We start from the raw sequence: 14,163 nt of genomic DNA on the forward strand, positions 1-14,163 counted from the left end.
GTTGGGGCCTTCCCAGAGGGGCCCCGTGCGGAGAACCCCCCTCTCCCCGGATGTGTCTGGGGCCTGTCCTTCACTGCGATGTAGTCAGTAAACCTGGTCTTCCTTGTCACGGACACTGACGCGCTTGGTTCGAAAAGCACCATGAATTCGAAGCAGCCTTGGACGCCGGATCATGGGCGTTGGCCTGGCTCTCTCCGACGAGGCAAACTGTAGGAGATCCCCTTCCCTGGAGTCACCGGAAGACGAAAGCACGCTCTGTGCCCGCGCGCCCTGGGAGCCCGCTCCTACCCCCTCGGCGTGCGGCGCGGGCCTGGAGACCCCGGAACCCGAGCCGTACCCAGCTTGTGTAGGAGCCGGTCCGCTCCTCCGCCCGCTCCTGCCCCGGGACCATCCTCACGCTCCAGGGTCGCGGAGGCATCTTGCGACTAGCGAGGGGCTGACGGTGGCCTGGGTGGCCTTGCCCTGGCTCTGGGCTCCGCCGCTGCGGCAGCCGAGGGCCTCACCTGGGAAATCCAAACCCGGGCTGGACCTGGGCTCAAGGAAGTTTCTGTCCCCAGGCTAGACCACCCCGGCGACGGCCATGCAACTTGCCCTGCGACCCCGTGCTCGGCCTTCCTACTGAGCTCCCCTTCCCTGTGACTCAGTGCCTCGCAGGCTGGTGGCCGGAAGGGTGCCTGCGGCTGGCTGGCCCGGCCCGATTCCGGGTGGCGGGGTTCCTGGAGTGAGGAGCGACCCTCAGCTCCCGCAGACGCGGGAAGGCCCCCGCGCCATCCGTGGGAGTGGGGCAACCTGTCTGCACGCGGTCCCCTGGGAAACCCCGCTGCATCTCCCGCCCGGACAAGGTCCCCGGCCTTGGAATCTGCGCCGCCCGGCACGGGACCGCCTGCGAACTCCCTGCGCTGGGGTCAGAACCGGTGTCTTTCTCCTCCTCTGGGGAAGTCAAGGCAGCCCAGAGTGGCGTCGTGGGTCCGAAAAATCCGTCTCAGAAACCCACCAGGAGAAAAGGCTCTGGGGTGGGGGGCACCATGTGGGGCTCCCACAAAGGACCCGACGGTGGGTGTGGAGAAGCTTATTGGCCCTGATAATAGGCCCAGGCCCTCTCCACAGGAGCCCTAGCGCACACGCGACTCTTTCTCTGCAGCAAAGGGGCTCGGGCCCAGGTACAGGGAGCCGCTGGGCCGGCAGGGCAGCTGGTGGCCAAGCCCTCAAGCCGCGGAGCCTGCCGCCAGTGTGGCCGCCCCCTCAGCCCGCGCCACGCAGTGCGCGGCCGGTGCCTCCAGGGGGCGCTGCGGCCCTTCCCGCCGGCTGCGGACTGCAGCCCGCGGCTGCGCTTTGCCAACTCAGCCCTGCTGAGAGCGCGGGCGCTGACTCGCTGTTTTAAAAGATAAAATTCTTAGCCTTTTGCCCTTTCTCCGCACCCTCGACTCGGCCTAGTACACGCAATCCTCCTCTGGGTTCCCCAGGCGTCCTTGCTACTCCAGGGCCAGGGTGCACACACCCTGAGCAGAGCCAAGCTCCCTACTCCTCCAGGCTCTGGCGAAAAACGGCTAACAGTGCGGGAAGTTCAAATGCAAAAGGTCCCCGCCCCGCAGAGGCAGTGGAAGGCTGAGGAGAAGGGAGGCGAGTCCCCGGAGGCAGTGGCTGGGATCCCTGGAAAAAGATAAGGTTTCCATATTGTATTCTTTAAAGATTAAAAGTTTCTAGGATCCGAGTCCGAGTGGGAGAGGCGCGCGGTCCGAGTGGGAGAGGCTGAGAGTCAACTCCAGGGAAGTCTGTGTCTGACACCTGCTCGCTGCTTAGCTGGCAGAGCCTCCTGGGTGGGCCGGGGGGCAGGGGCCTGCGCTGCGCGCCCCCTCCTCCACCTCCTCCTCCGCGTTTCCTCTCCCTGGCCTTCATCCCGGCCTCCCGGGGCGTAAACTTGCAGCGGTTGGGGTTCAGGCAGCCGCTGCTCGCGCGCCCCTCGTCAGTTAGCCATTTCCCTGAGAGCGTCCTTGGTGTCGAAAGCTCAGAGCCGCGAGGACAGCAGATGACCGGGTCAGCGGAAATTTCAGAGCGAGCCAGCAGCTCAGGTCCCCGGGGCCGCGGCGGGAATGGAACGGCTCCGCGGAGACAGCTCCCGGGGCACAGCCGGGCCACTGCAGACTCCGGGACTTCCCTCTCCGCACACCCGAAACCCACAACTCGCCCGTGGGCCGCGTGGCCTTTCTGCGCCGAGGGCTGCTGGGGGCAGGCGGGGAGCCTGGCCGGTGACCTCCTCTTGGGTGGGCCCCGCAATGCCTGCGCCCTAGACGCCGGCCGGGACGAGGGGCTGGCTGGGTCTGAGCCTGGAGAAACACAAGGGTCAGCCCCCGGTGGGCGCAGAGGTGGCCCAGGAGGGCCCGCGGACGGTGCTGCGCTGCGCTCAGCCTCCTGGCCGCTCCCCGCGTCCGGCGCGCACCTGCCCATCGAGGCGGCAGGGCCAGCAGGAGGCCTAGGCGAGGCCGGGCCACGCGGCATCCCCCAAAGCTGGAGCTCGCTGACTCTTCCCTACCTTTTCAAGCGATCGTAGTCGTGCCCAGAACGCCGGCGTGGCCCACACTCCATTTTGGAACTTCGCAGGCTGGCGTGGACGAAGTAAACACATTTATGGGAAAACCCCGGGGTTAGGAGGTTTGCGGAAAGAGGGAGCAGCTCGTGGGTGGTTGGAAATTCTGCCTACCCCTCGGGAAAACCAAACGGTTCTGCACCCAACGTACACATACTTAAGGGCGGGAAAGGTGTGAAGCCCGCTGCTGGGGAGTTGCCTCCCCTTTGATGAAAAGGAAATGTGAAGCGTAGGAACGCTCTTCAGGTCACCACCCCGTGAGTGGGAGACTTGGGGAGTCTGAAAGAAGAGAAAGCTCCCTCCAAATCTGCCAAATTGGGAAAAGCTGCAGTAGGAATGAGGCAGTTGGAGAGAGAGGACCACAGGCATCCCGCAGCTGAGGCTCAGGACTGATCTCTAAAATGAAAGCACCCCTATGGGACCCACCAGGGAAAACGTTAAAAAAAAAAAAAAATCTGAATGCTTAGGCATTCTGCTGCCTCCATTCTGTGTGTCAAATCTACTTTGAAGCAGTTAAATACAGCAGGATATTAAACACTCGAATCTCCGTTTCAAGCTCACTTTTTAATCTTTGCGAACTTAAAATTGGAAAGACAGAAAAAAAATCTGCGACCCCTGTTATGTTTTACCAAAGGAATGAAAAATTCTCTTCACCTCGGCATAAATAAAATAGAATTTTATCTTAATAAAATAATATCTGGGAGCTTCTGCCTGACTCCCCAATTACTGCTTAACCTTTTGACAGTTTTTATCCTCTGCTTATATTTGTCTACTTCCCCGCACGATTATTTTTTGAATTGTCCTTTGGGGAGTCTCATCCAAAACCATCTTTCGACGGAACACCTTTGAATTGTACAGCCTCTTGGTTGAAGATCTACGTCCTCAAAGTGCGGGCTTGCCGTGGGGTAACGCAGATCCCCTCTGGCAACTCGTCTGGGACGAAGGGCGTTTTTGCTTAGTGTTGATCACGCAAATCACATCTGAAAAGAAGTTGCTTAAAATGGGTGTGTATCATTCCCTTCCTGTCACTCGGTCACCCCTATTCCAGAGAGGTTGAAGTGCTTTTTGCAGTTACACTCACACAAGACCAAACTTTTAGAAGGACCTGAAAAATGCATCACTGCACTTTGAATTCTATTAACTTTCCTGGAGACTGAACAATGAACTCAATTTTTGCTGGGAATGAAGATGTAAATGTTTTGAAAAACTAGAATCGCATTTTCCTAAATTTTACAAATGATTGTTCTTCACCAATTCCAGATGGATTCTTTATTGTTTGCCAATGGGTTGCAGATGCCCACTCTTTTAACCAAGTTGGTTTACTGCATATGAAATGAACATTTGCCAATTAAAGCTTAAATATTGGAAGAAATTTCTCCTGGGGCATTCCGCGCGTCTTTGCAATAATTACTAAATTAGTCAATTGCCACCTCTCTAAACAAACTTCGTTTAGAAAACAGGCGAAAGCAGACTACACATGTAGTCATAATTGACCAAAAGTATGTACAAAGCTGTTTAAAATTGGGGAAAGAGTGATTTATGCTGGAGAATGCAGTCTAGAACTGAATTATTTTACTCTACGGCGAAGGTAGTTGTATTGAACGTGTTAAGATGTGCAAATTAAGCCGGCGAGCGCACCAAATAAAACTATTAAATGCCCTTTGGGATTCTCTGTGGAGTCTTTGAGAAGCAGAGAAGCAGTTGTTGAGTTTCTAATGGTATAAGGAAAAGTGGCAACGAGAAGAAAGGGGGTGGGCATTGTGTTTGTGTGTGAGTTTTGAACTGAGTCACCTACGGCTGCGTCTCTATAACAGGGAAACCTCGAGCAAACCTGTGCCTTTAAGACTCAGTTGCTATCCAAACACAAGTAAACAGAGTGGACCATTAGCAGACGCCGGGCGCGGAGGCGGAGCCAGGGCGCTGAGGGCCCCGCGCGGCGGCGGGACGCCCGCCCGAAGGGGAGGCGGGGCCGCTACTAAAGCCCACGACTCCCGGCCTGGGGCAGCCTGGGGAGGGACGCGGGCGGGGACGGAGCTCGGCGTGCTTGCTGCTGGAGGGTGATGGCCCTGCAAGGCTGTGGGCTCCGACCTCACCCGGAGTCGGCAGCGAGAGGTTCGCAGAAGAGCGAGGTTCTGGGCGAGCGCTGAACGCCGGCCCCAAGCACGCCGGGTCTTTACACGGTCCGCGTCCACAGACTCTGACGAAGACGTGGATCTGCTCTCGCTTTAGCTGCTCGCGGTCCTCCAGATCATGTCCACGACTCCTGCGACCCCGCGCGGAAAAAAAAGTTTGCCAGGCGTGGACTCCATGACCTTTCCAAGCTGTGCGCCTCGCTGCCTGGACCGGGTCTGAGCGCGGCTGCCCAGGCTGACCTTTCTGCGGGAGGTGAGTGTTCGCTCTGGGAAGGGGCTGTAGCTGCCCTTTGGAAGGAAGGGTTTGGGGGTGCAAGAGGCTTTCAGATTCTCGGTCTGGTGTGCCCCAAGTTCAGACGTGAAAATAGATCATGGGGATGCAATCCCAGGGCACTGTATTTCTCACTTCCTTGGGTCCCTGGCACACGACTCTCAGCTAACACCCAGCCACACACATTTCTACATACTGTTTCTTAGTTTTGTTTTGGGATATTTAATCTAAGCGGTCAGCAAGACTTCTTATAAAAGCTGGTCTACGTACACTGAGATCAAACCCCACAATCCCATGGTGTTTCTGCCCCTGCCCTAGCAAGCCTGGGTCGACTTTTCCCGGGGCAGCCGCGGCAGCGCAGCGTGGACGGGCCCGGACAGCCGGTGCCTGCCCAGCCAGCGACGCTGAAGGCACATTTCAAGAGGGAAATAGTTCAGTCCTCGGTAATTTGTCAACCTTGTGCTGGCTTTAAAATTTTCCTCCCACCTTCTAGTCCTGACTGAGGCGGGGGCCAAAAGCAAACTCCCCGGGGGCTTAAACGCTCGGATTCCTGAGAAATGGCAAGTAAGGAGTTGCAATTGTACGAAGAAGGAGCGAGAAAAAGGTGTTTGTGGAGGGAGCCCCAGATCTGTCTTCCTACCTGTTAGCCGAGAACAAAAGGGGGCTGGCGTTTCCCGAAGCGAAAGGGCGCAGACAGCCACTTTCTCTGCTAAACAAACTGCAGCCCTGGGCAGAACAAGAAAATTACTCACGCAGGGGGAGCAAGGGGAGCACAGAGAAACAGAACCTAGATTATGCGGAAGGCATCTTAATTTAATTAACTCCTTGGGAAGGCAGAGGCGCTCTGAAGGGGCAGGAACTTCGCAGCCGTTTCTCTATTCACCTGATACAGTCTGGCCCTAACAATCTGTCCTTTAACAATTTTTTTTCTTTTTAATGATCTTCTTTGATCTACTTAGTCTATAGCTCTCTAATTTATATAAAATTCTTCTGTGGTTTGGGCTGAAATTCAGTGAGCCTATCTATCCAACCATCAGTCATTTATCTCATATGCAAGTGCACAGGTTTTAGCAGATGAACCCTGACTGTATATTATTTTCAGATAATTCAATGTAATATTACCATTACTACCAAAGAGTGAAACTCCTTATCAAGTTACTTCTTAACTTTTTTCTCCAATGTTTTGAAAGCTTCACCGAACTAAGTGTGTACACATCTCCCTTGGTGACAGCCAGTCAACTAAATTTTACAAAATTTCTCCACATGCCTGGAAATTCCTGTGAAGAAGACTGATGAAAGAAAAGTAGCCTCAGCTCCACCAACATTTATGACTTTTCATTGGTTTAAGTTTCTTTCCTTGCAAAATTAAAAGTAACCAGTGGTCTGAAATGGGAGGGTGGAGAAATGACAGCAGATGATGATCGCTGTTATTTCCTGAAAGGGAGTGTGGGAACTACAAGGCTCAGCTCTAGACAAAACGAAAGTACTTTAGGATCTCTGCATTCACTTAAAATACTTCTTTTGACATACATTTCCAGCAACTCAATGGAAGTGTGAAAATTTAACCATCCTAATTATTTGTGGCAAGAGCCATTGGTGGATATTTAAGGTTGTTCTGTTTGTAAAAGGGTTTCAAAAGGACCAATGGTTTGCTCTTCCGCTATGAAGAAACTATCTGCCCTACAAATTAAAACAAACAGGTACTATGAAATAGCACTTTTTTTTTTTTTTGCTAACATGAACCTGAATTATACTAGTCGTTAATTTCTGTGTTATAAACCATTCAGAGAAAAGGGAAAAAAGATGGCACTCAACTTTGCGGCAGTGTAACCTTTATGGCAGAGTTCGCTGTGCCTGTGGCATAGAAATCACAAGTCACAACAGTACTTTAGCTGACACCACTCCCCCCCAAGCCCGCTCCCCGCTCCCTGACACATACACTCTGTGGTGGGAGTTGTGCTTTGCCTCCTGTACTTATTTCTAAGAAATCTAGCCTGGGAATACACCCAAATAATAATTTCGGTTTCCTCTCTATGGGAAAGAGGTTGCTTTTCAACACGAAGGGAAAAATAATATTTTGAATCTCTGGAAAATCCTCATTACGCAAAGAGAAGGAAATAAAGGTATAATTTATTATTTTTAATTGAAAGGGAAAAAGCAGATAGATTACCAGGAATGTTAGTAGAATCCTTTTTTCCTGCCTCCCTAAGAGACTTGCCACCGAGCAAAAATGAATCGTGATTTGTGGTGGGAAAGTTGATTACTAATGGGAGTTTGCAGTTGCGGTTGAATGGTCTGACTGAGACCCTCTGACTGTTACCCACCTCTCGTTAACTCCTAGCCTGAACTCCCAGACCGCATACCACCAAGCAGAAGCGATTCGTTAATAAATCTCTGTCCCGAGCCCTTACAAACAGAGGAAGGTGTGGGCCCTGCAGAGACAGCCAGATCCTGCCTTGCCAGAGCGCTCTGTCATTAGCGTAGCCCCCTAAGTCTGCTCACAGATGGAACCACAGGCAATACTTCATAACGCGCTGGAGAGGACAACTCAGGCGCAGGAAGGGGTTGGGTGGGAAGGGAAGGCTGGAGTCTCTCCTGCCTTCCCGCTGGGTTCAAATGCCAGGCGCGGCGGTTGGTGGCGCAGACTGGGAAACGTGCTTAGCTCCGACTCCTACACCTGGGGGTCTGCCCTCAGAGGGAAGGCCCTGGTCCCCCGAACTGGCAGAACTCCTTTCTAAAAAGGGGCTGGTAGTGGGAGAAGGTGGGCCCGCCCTGAATGTAGGTGAGGTAATCCCGGGAACCTGGGTCTGAAATCAGACCCGTGTTGCCATTGGGAGCACGGAGAGAGGGGAAGCGCCCTGCTTAGGCCCAGGCCGGGCGTCCTGGTGGCGGGACCGCAGCCGCACTCACCTCCAGGCCAACGGACAAGGTTCCTGCAAGCCAACAGGGCCACCCTGTGCTTGGCCTACTGCAGCTCCCCTGCAGCTCCTTTCCTTTCCCTCCCCGGAGCACTCTCCTCTCTCCTCTCCCCTCTCTTCTCTCTCCTCTCTAGTCTCCTGGGGCATCCCGGGTGGAGGGATGTAGGGGTCGCTCCTCGGTGCCAGGCCGGGAAGCAGCTCAGGCCTCCCAAGAGCTTGGCGCTCAGTCTGGGAAAAGGGGTTCCTCCGGCCTCAGGGACGTTCTCCGCCCCCACCCCACCCCCTGGGAGCCTGAACCATCTGGAAGGGATCTTAGTCGGGGGTTGGGAGGAGAGGCCCTGGATAGGAGGAGGGGGCGATTCTAGGCCGAATCCAGCCCCTGAGGTGTCACTTTTCTTTCCTGCGGCCCGTCACCGCTGATAAATGGGGGCTGAGGGCAGAGGAAGGAAAAAGAAAACCTCCGAGGTCAGTGCGGAGCGAGGTGAGCCCCTCCCAGGGCCCTCTGGCCCAGGAGGATGAAGCGCGCCGGCTTCGCTCTGGCACGCCGGCTTGCAGTCCGGGTAAGCGCGGGAAAGGCGGCCTCAGGGCGCGGCGGCAGCGCAGCGCATGGGATCTCAGGACCCATCCGTTAACCCACCGTTCCTGGGAGCTCCGAGGCGCAGCGGCGACAGAGGCTCGCCCCGGCCTGCCAGCATTGGCGTTGCGGTTGACTGAGCTTCGCCTGACAGGCTTGGGGAGGGTGGGCTGGGCTGAGCTGGGCTAGGTGCTGCCCCGCTGTCCGCCTTTCGTTTTCCCGGGACCGAGGAGTCTTCTGCTCCGTATCTGCCTAGAGTCTGAATCCGACCTTCCTTCCTTTGGGCGCCCGCTCGCCAGCGGAGCACTTCTTGTTCTGGCCCAGGGCTGATCTGCACGCGGACTTGAACAGGTGCCACGCGGCCCCTCACGGCTTCTTTCGGGGAGTCTTGGAGTCGGGTGGGGAGGGAGACTTAGGTGTGGTAACCTGCGTGGGTGCCAAAGGGCAGAAGGAGCAGCCTTGGATTATAGTCACGGTCTCTCCCTTTCTTCGCTGCCATTTTTAGGGCTTTCTCTACGTGCTGTTTTCTCACTGGATTTTTGCCGGAGCCCCACGCCCTCCCGCCTCTGATTCCTGGAAGAAAGGGGTGGTCCCCTCAGCCCCCCAGCATCCCGGAAAATGGGGAGCAAGGCTCTGCCAGCACCCATCCCGCTCCATCCGTCGCTGCAGCTCACCAATTACTCCTTCCTGCAGGCCGTGAACACCTTCCCGGCCACGGTGGACCACCTGCAGGGCCTGTACGGTCTCAGCGCAGTACAGACCATGCACATGAACCACTGGACGCTGGGGTATCCCAATGTGCACGAGATCACCCGCTCCACCATCACGGAGATGGCGGCGGCGCAGGGCCTCGTGGACGCGCGCTTCCCGTTCCCGGCCCTGCCTTTTACCACCCACCTATTCCACCCCAAGCAGGGGGCCATTGCCCACGTCCTCCCAGCCCTGCACAAGGACCGGCCCCGTTTTGACTTTGCCAATTTGGCGGTGGCTGCCACGCAAGAGGATCCGCCTAAGATGGGAGACCTGACCAAACTGAGCCCAGGGCTGGGTAGCCCCATCTCGGGCCTCAGTAAATTGACTCCGGACAGAAAGCCCTCTCGAGGAAGGTTGCCGTCCAAAACGAAAAAAGAGTTTATCTGCAAGTTTTGCGGCAGACACTTTACCAAATCCTACAATTTGCTCATCCATGAGAGGACCCACACGGACGAGAGGCCGTACACGTGTGACATCTGCCACAAGGCCTTCCGGAGGCAAGATCACCTGCGGGATCACAGGTGAGGCGGGCAAAGAGGATAGCTGGGAGAGGGAAAGCGAATTTGTCCTGGACACACCGAGTCCTGATAGACATTCCAAGTGTCATTATAATGCCCTGTGATCTAAAATACACCCTCAGTCACGCTCCCCAGCCCGGTTCAGCGAATTCCCAACATCTACCCTTTCTTTCCCCCAGCGGCTCTTGCTATGTTCTTGTTTGGAATGAGGGAGGGCCTTTCCTCAGTCTTGCACAGGAACAATCCGTTGGCCTTAGTCCTGGGATGGTTATCCTATCTCCTCCTAGTGCTGTGCAGGAAGTGGTGCAGGAAGAACCCAGGGACCCTAGGGTGCCGGTCCTGGCTGCAGTCGGGCTACTTCTGTTGGGTTTCGTCCCTCCCCTCACCCCCCACCCTCCACCCAGGTGCGCCCCAGAGCCTGCCATGGGGACCTTTCTTTTAAGCTGTATTTGTCGGTTGAGAAGGGGAGGAGGTCTTGAGGTCACCGAATTTACAAACAGCTCCCACCTCCCTTCCGCGATCTTAAACTCTGCATTAATACAAGGCAATTGAGGACATGCAATAATGTAAGTGTTATCATTGGGTAAAAACTTCTCAGGAGTTGGGGAGACCTTTTTAGGGGTATCTTTTCTGGACTCTACCTGCTGTTCCCCAGAGATGAGACTTCTGTACCCAACCGACTTCTGTAACACCTCCAAGGCTGTTAAGGGATTCACTAAAATTAGCACCTCTAAACGGCCTTGCCTTACATCCTGATTTGGCCAATTTAAATCCCAGAGAAAACCATGGAGGCCAAGAAAGGCCCGTTCAGCAGGGTTTCGAGCTCCAGAATACGCCAGAGAGGGCGATCAAGTGTAGATAAAGCCTGCGGGCTGGTGAATATTTTGAAGAGAATCAGTTGAGATTAACCATAAACAGAATTACACAGGAAAAAAAAATCTAAAAACGTAAATGAAAATCTTGTTTCTTTTGTTCTTCCACGACTTCCTTTTAAGTAATTGCTAAAAGTAACTCTTCACCATGGAGCAAAGTTATTTCAATGAAACCTTATATTGATTTTCAGATATATCCATTCCAAAGAAAAACCCTTCAAATGTCAGGAGTGTGGGAAAGGATTTTGTCAGTCTAGAACTCTGGCAGTTCACAAAACTTTACACATGCAGGTAAGTTTGTTTTCTTGTTTAAAAACAGTGGCTGGTTCGTGTTATCATTACTGCTTTGAAAAAGGTGTTCAATGGCAGACTCTTTCTCTTAAAAGGCTCTATTTAGATTAGTTCTCTAGGTGGGGAAAAGCAACACTTGATTTCTTTAATACGTAAAATTAATCTTATTTAACATAAAGCTTTTTTATATTTTTCTCAAAAAACAGGCCACTTTGATTATCATAAATCCTAATTTTAGAATTTTTTTCATCCAATCTGTCCTGCATTTAAAGCTTTCGTGTTTAGGAGGAAATAAAGGTAATTTTGATAATGGAGGCATAGTGAAATCCCATACGTTCTCTTTCCCAGGGGCCTCATAATTTGTAGCTTTCAGGACATCGAGGAATAGTTTAGTTTTCCAGCAAAGAGGAGCCTTATTACCCAGGAGAATGTTGTTCCTTAAGAGAGGATTAGAGTTTTTCCTTCCCCCTTTTCCTGCCTATGACATGGTGATGAAATGTGAAGAGCTGGAAATCACAAAGCCCACCGAGGTGGCCGCGGGTCTGCCTCCGAAGTTATCAGTGTAATCGGGCCTCTGTGTATGCCTGCACGTGTATTTTCATGATTGGAGGATTAGGAGCACAGATTTGTTCCTGCAAGTCTCCTCTTTTGTTGTCATGAGAGTGTTATGTTAACGCTTGTGATAACGATAAGACAGAAACTATTGAAAAGGGTGCAGTGGTGGTGTGAAGGATTAATCCTTTGCTTGCTTCACATCTGAACAGGAATCTCCACACAAATGTCCCACATGTGGAAGAACCTTTAATCAGAGAAGTAATCTGAAAACTCACCTTCTCACCCATACAGACATCAAGCCCTACAGCTGCGAGCAGTGCGGCAAAGTGTTCAGGCGAAACTGTGATCTGCGGCGGCACAGCCTGACTCACACCCCGCGGCAGGACTTCTAGAGAAGCCCAGGATCTGTCCCCTGCCGCCGCTGCTTCCCTCCCCAGACACCTCTCCACGTCTCCTACCCGGGGGGTCGCATCCCTAGCCCTTCACTGACCCCAGCTCTTCCCTTGCTGCAGCCGCACTGCAGCTCCAGGGAGTTAACTCTTCTTCTGGGGGACTGAGAACTGTAGAAAGCCACACACTACATCCCTTCACAAAGAGTATATGCTAGTTTCTTGTAGATATTCACAGCTCATTTTAGAGCTCTGTACATAATGTTGTGGGTCTTTGTTTTGTTGTTTTGTTTGTTTTTGGATCTTGTTGGATGCACCTAGATATGGAAAATGGAAGCCAAATTTTATCTTTAAAGACTGTATTTTCAAAATAAAACTTTTTCTTGTTTGTTTCAACACTCCTGCAAAGGTGTCTTGCTATTTAAATGCTGTTTTTCCTCTAGATTCTGGAAGAGTGGGCTGCCTCTATAAAATTCAATACTGAAGGGCATTCTTTATCCCTAGGTTTAAAAAATAAGATTTCTCAGAATTCTCATTCTGCAACTTCAGCCCTTCCCTTTCTATACGGTGGCTTTTTGGAATTAGACAGCTGGGCTGCTGCTTTGTTTTTCAAATATATTAAAACATTGATGCCCCTGAGGTTTTATCCCCTTTTGTTTATTTCAATGACTTGTGTATTATTCCTTCAGATAAATGCAATATCTTAATACAACATGCAACTTCCATGGCTGTCCCACTTGAAAGCACAGGATGGGAAGAAGCAGGAAGCATAGAAGAGGTGGGAGCTTCTTGCCACTTCATTTTTGAAAAGTCCTTGGCCTATTGTCACAATTTATGATGGGCAACTTCTCTTACCATTAGACTTTGAACACTATGATTTATCACTGTAGACAGAGACTTTATCCTGCCTTCAGGAGAGAAGTCTAAAATCCTACAGAAGAGTACAGGAAGATACAACCTTCAAGAAGACGGGAGAGAAGAGGAGAAAGGAGCAACCACTTAGCTATGTTCACAAAATATTTTTTTCCAAGGATGGGGATCCTTTCTTCTAGAAGGTTAGGATTTCTCTGCAAACTGAGTTAGGTTACCAGTGAGGTTTCCACCACTGGTTGGTCTTTGTCCCTGGGAAAATGCCAGAAGTGCAGGTTACTCCATGTATAGAGCTCATGGCAAACATGTAATCATCTTCTGAGACATTTCAACCTTTCCTAAATGGTTCCTGGGGAACATGACTCTAGTATAGTGACAACCCTGAAGTATAGTGTAGGATTTGAGTGGAGGGCTTTGGAAGGAAATAAAGAGTAGTACTATGCAGAGACTGGAAGGAAAGTGATTTAACTTAAAGAGGGAACGACAGAGGAACCTGTGGCCCAGTAGGCTGTCACAAACTGTTTAATATGGAACAACAGGTTAAACAAGGCATTATCAGATTTTTTAAAAATTTGTATATTTGTGTGGGGATGGCATGTTTCACTTTCAGGTTGATTCCAAGCAACATGTCCTATGTTTGTACCTTAAAATCTTCCAGAAAAGTAGATAGAGACTTGAGGACTAGACTCAAAATTTCTCAACAGTACCTTGTTCAATTCAACTTACTAAGAGGTTTCAAAAAGTGTTCCTGACTAATTGCTTCCTCTGTTTTCAGGGGAGCTGGCTAGAAGTCATGTTTATCTCTCACCAGAGATTAATTCTCTCCAACAAAGTGTCCACTCACCAGCCTGTGTGCCTAATGCTCACACAAATGCATTCCCCAGCATGAGATGAGCCCAAAGTCTTCCTGAGGAGTAGGGGTAGGGATGGAGTATGGAGTGCATGTGCTTGTGTTATTTAGAGGAATGAAACAGCTCTTTGCTTTCTTTTGTTTGTACAGAATTAACTCAGTGACCTCCCTGCCCCTCCTCTCTCAAGATCCTGCCTGTGTTGGTATGGAATATTTGAATACTTTAGGGCAGAGTTAACATTGACTGTCCCTAGAGCCCCCCTAATCCTGCAGGCTTTTTCTACATAGTCAATCTCACAGCCCCACCCACCCCTACTGACTACAAGTGTTACATTTCCATCGCACAGGGTTCAGTCCAATTATCAAAGAATGACCCTTGTTCGCTATCAAGCTACAGGCATATCCTTGAAGTCCCTATTACAGGAATACATAGATAGGTATAACCAGAAAACTGTTCCTCTCCATTTATTTTAGTTGAAGAAATGGGAATCAGAAGGGAAAGAGGAAGAAGAGAGGAGAAAGTGGAGAAAGCAGTTCCCCATCTGATACACATACTATTTAAAAGTTAAGGTTATTTATAATTATT

General features: G+C 51.6%; 1 protein-coding gene and 1 pseudogene across 2 annotated transcripts; one reads left to right on the forward strand and one right to left on the reverse strand.

Annotated features, from left to right (window-relative positions):
- Window positions 1-174, reverse strand: part of LOC105739710 — a 35,415-nt pseudogene extending 35,241 nt beyond the window's left edge.
- Window positions 175-4,548: 4,374 nt separating this feature from the next.
- On the forward strand, window positions 4,549-12,253 carry OSR2 (odd-skipped related transciption factor 2). 2 transcript variants are annotated; one of them, XM_003256043.2, is made up of 4 exons: window positions 4,549-4,969; window positions 8,985-9,753; window positions 10,814-10,913; window positions 11,760-12,253. In XM_003256043.2, the coding sequence occupies exons 2-4, from the start codon at window positions 9,098-9,100 to the stop codon at window positions 11,832-11,834; spliced, it is 831 nt and encodes a 276-aa protein (XP_003256091.1). In that variant the 5' UTR covers window positions 4,549-4,969; window positions 8,985-9,097; the 3' UTR covers window positions 11,835-12,253. The 2 variants fall into 2 exon arrangements, with proteins under 2 accessions (XP_003256091.1, XP_003256090.1); XM_003256042.3 differs by having other exon boundaries at window positions 4,572-4,969; window positions 11,678-12,253.
- The last annotated feature ends 1,910 nt before the right edge of the window (window positions 12,254-14,163 follow it).

The sequence above is a fragment of the Nomascus leucogenys genome, chromosome 16 (genome assembly GCF_006542625.1).
Source record: "Nomascus leucogenys isolate Asia chromosome 16, Asia_NLE_v1, whole genome shotgun sequence".
NCBI lineage: Eukaryota > Metazoa > Chordata > Mammalia > Primates > Hylobatidae > Nomascus > Nomascus leucogenys.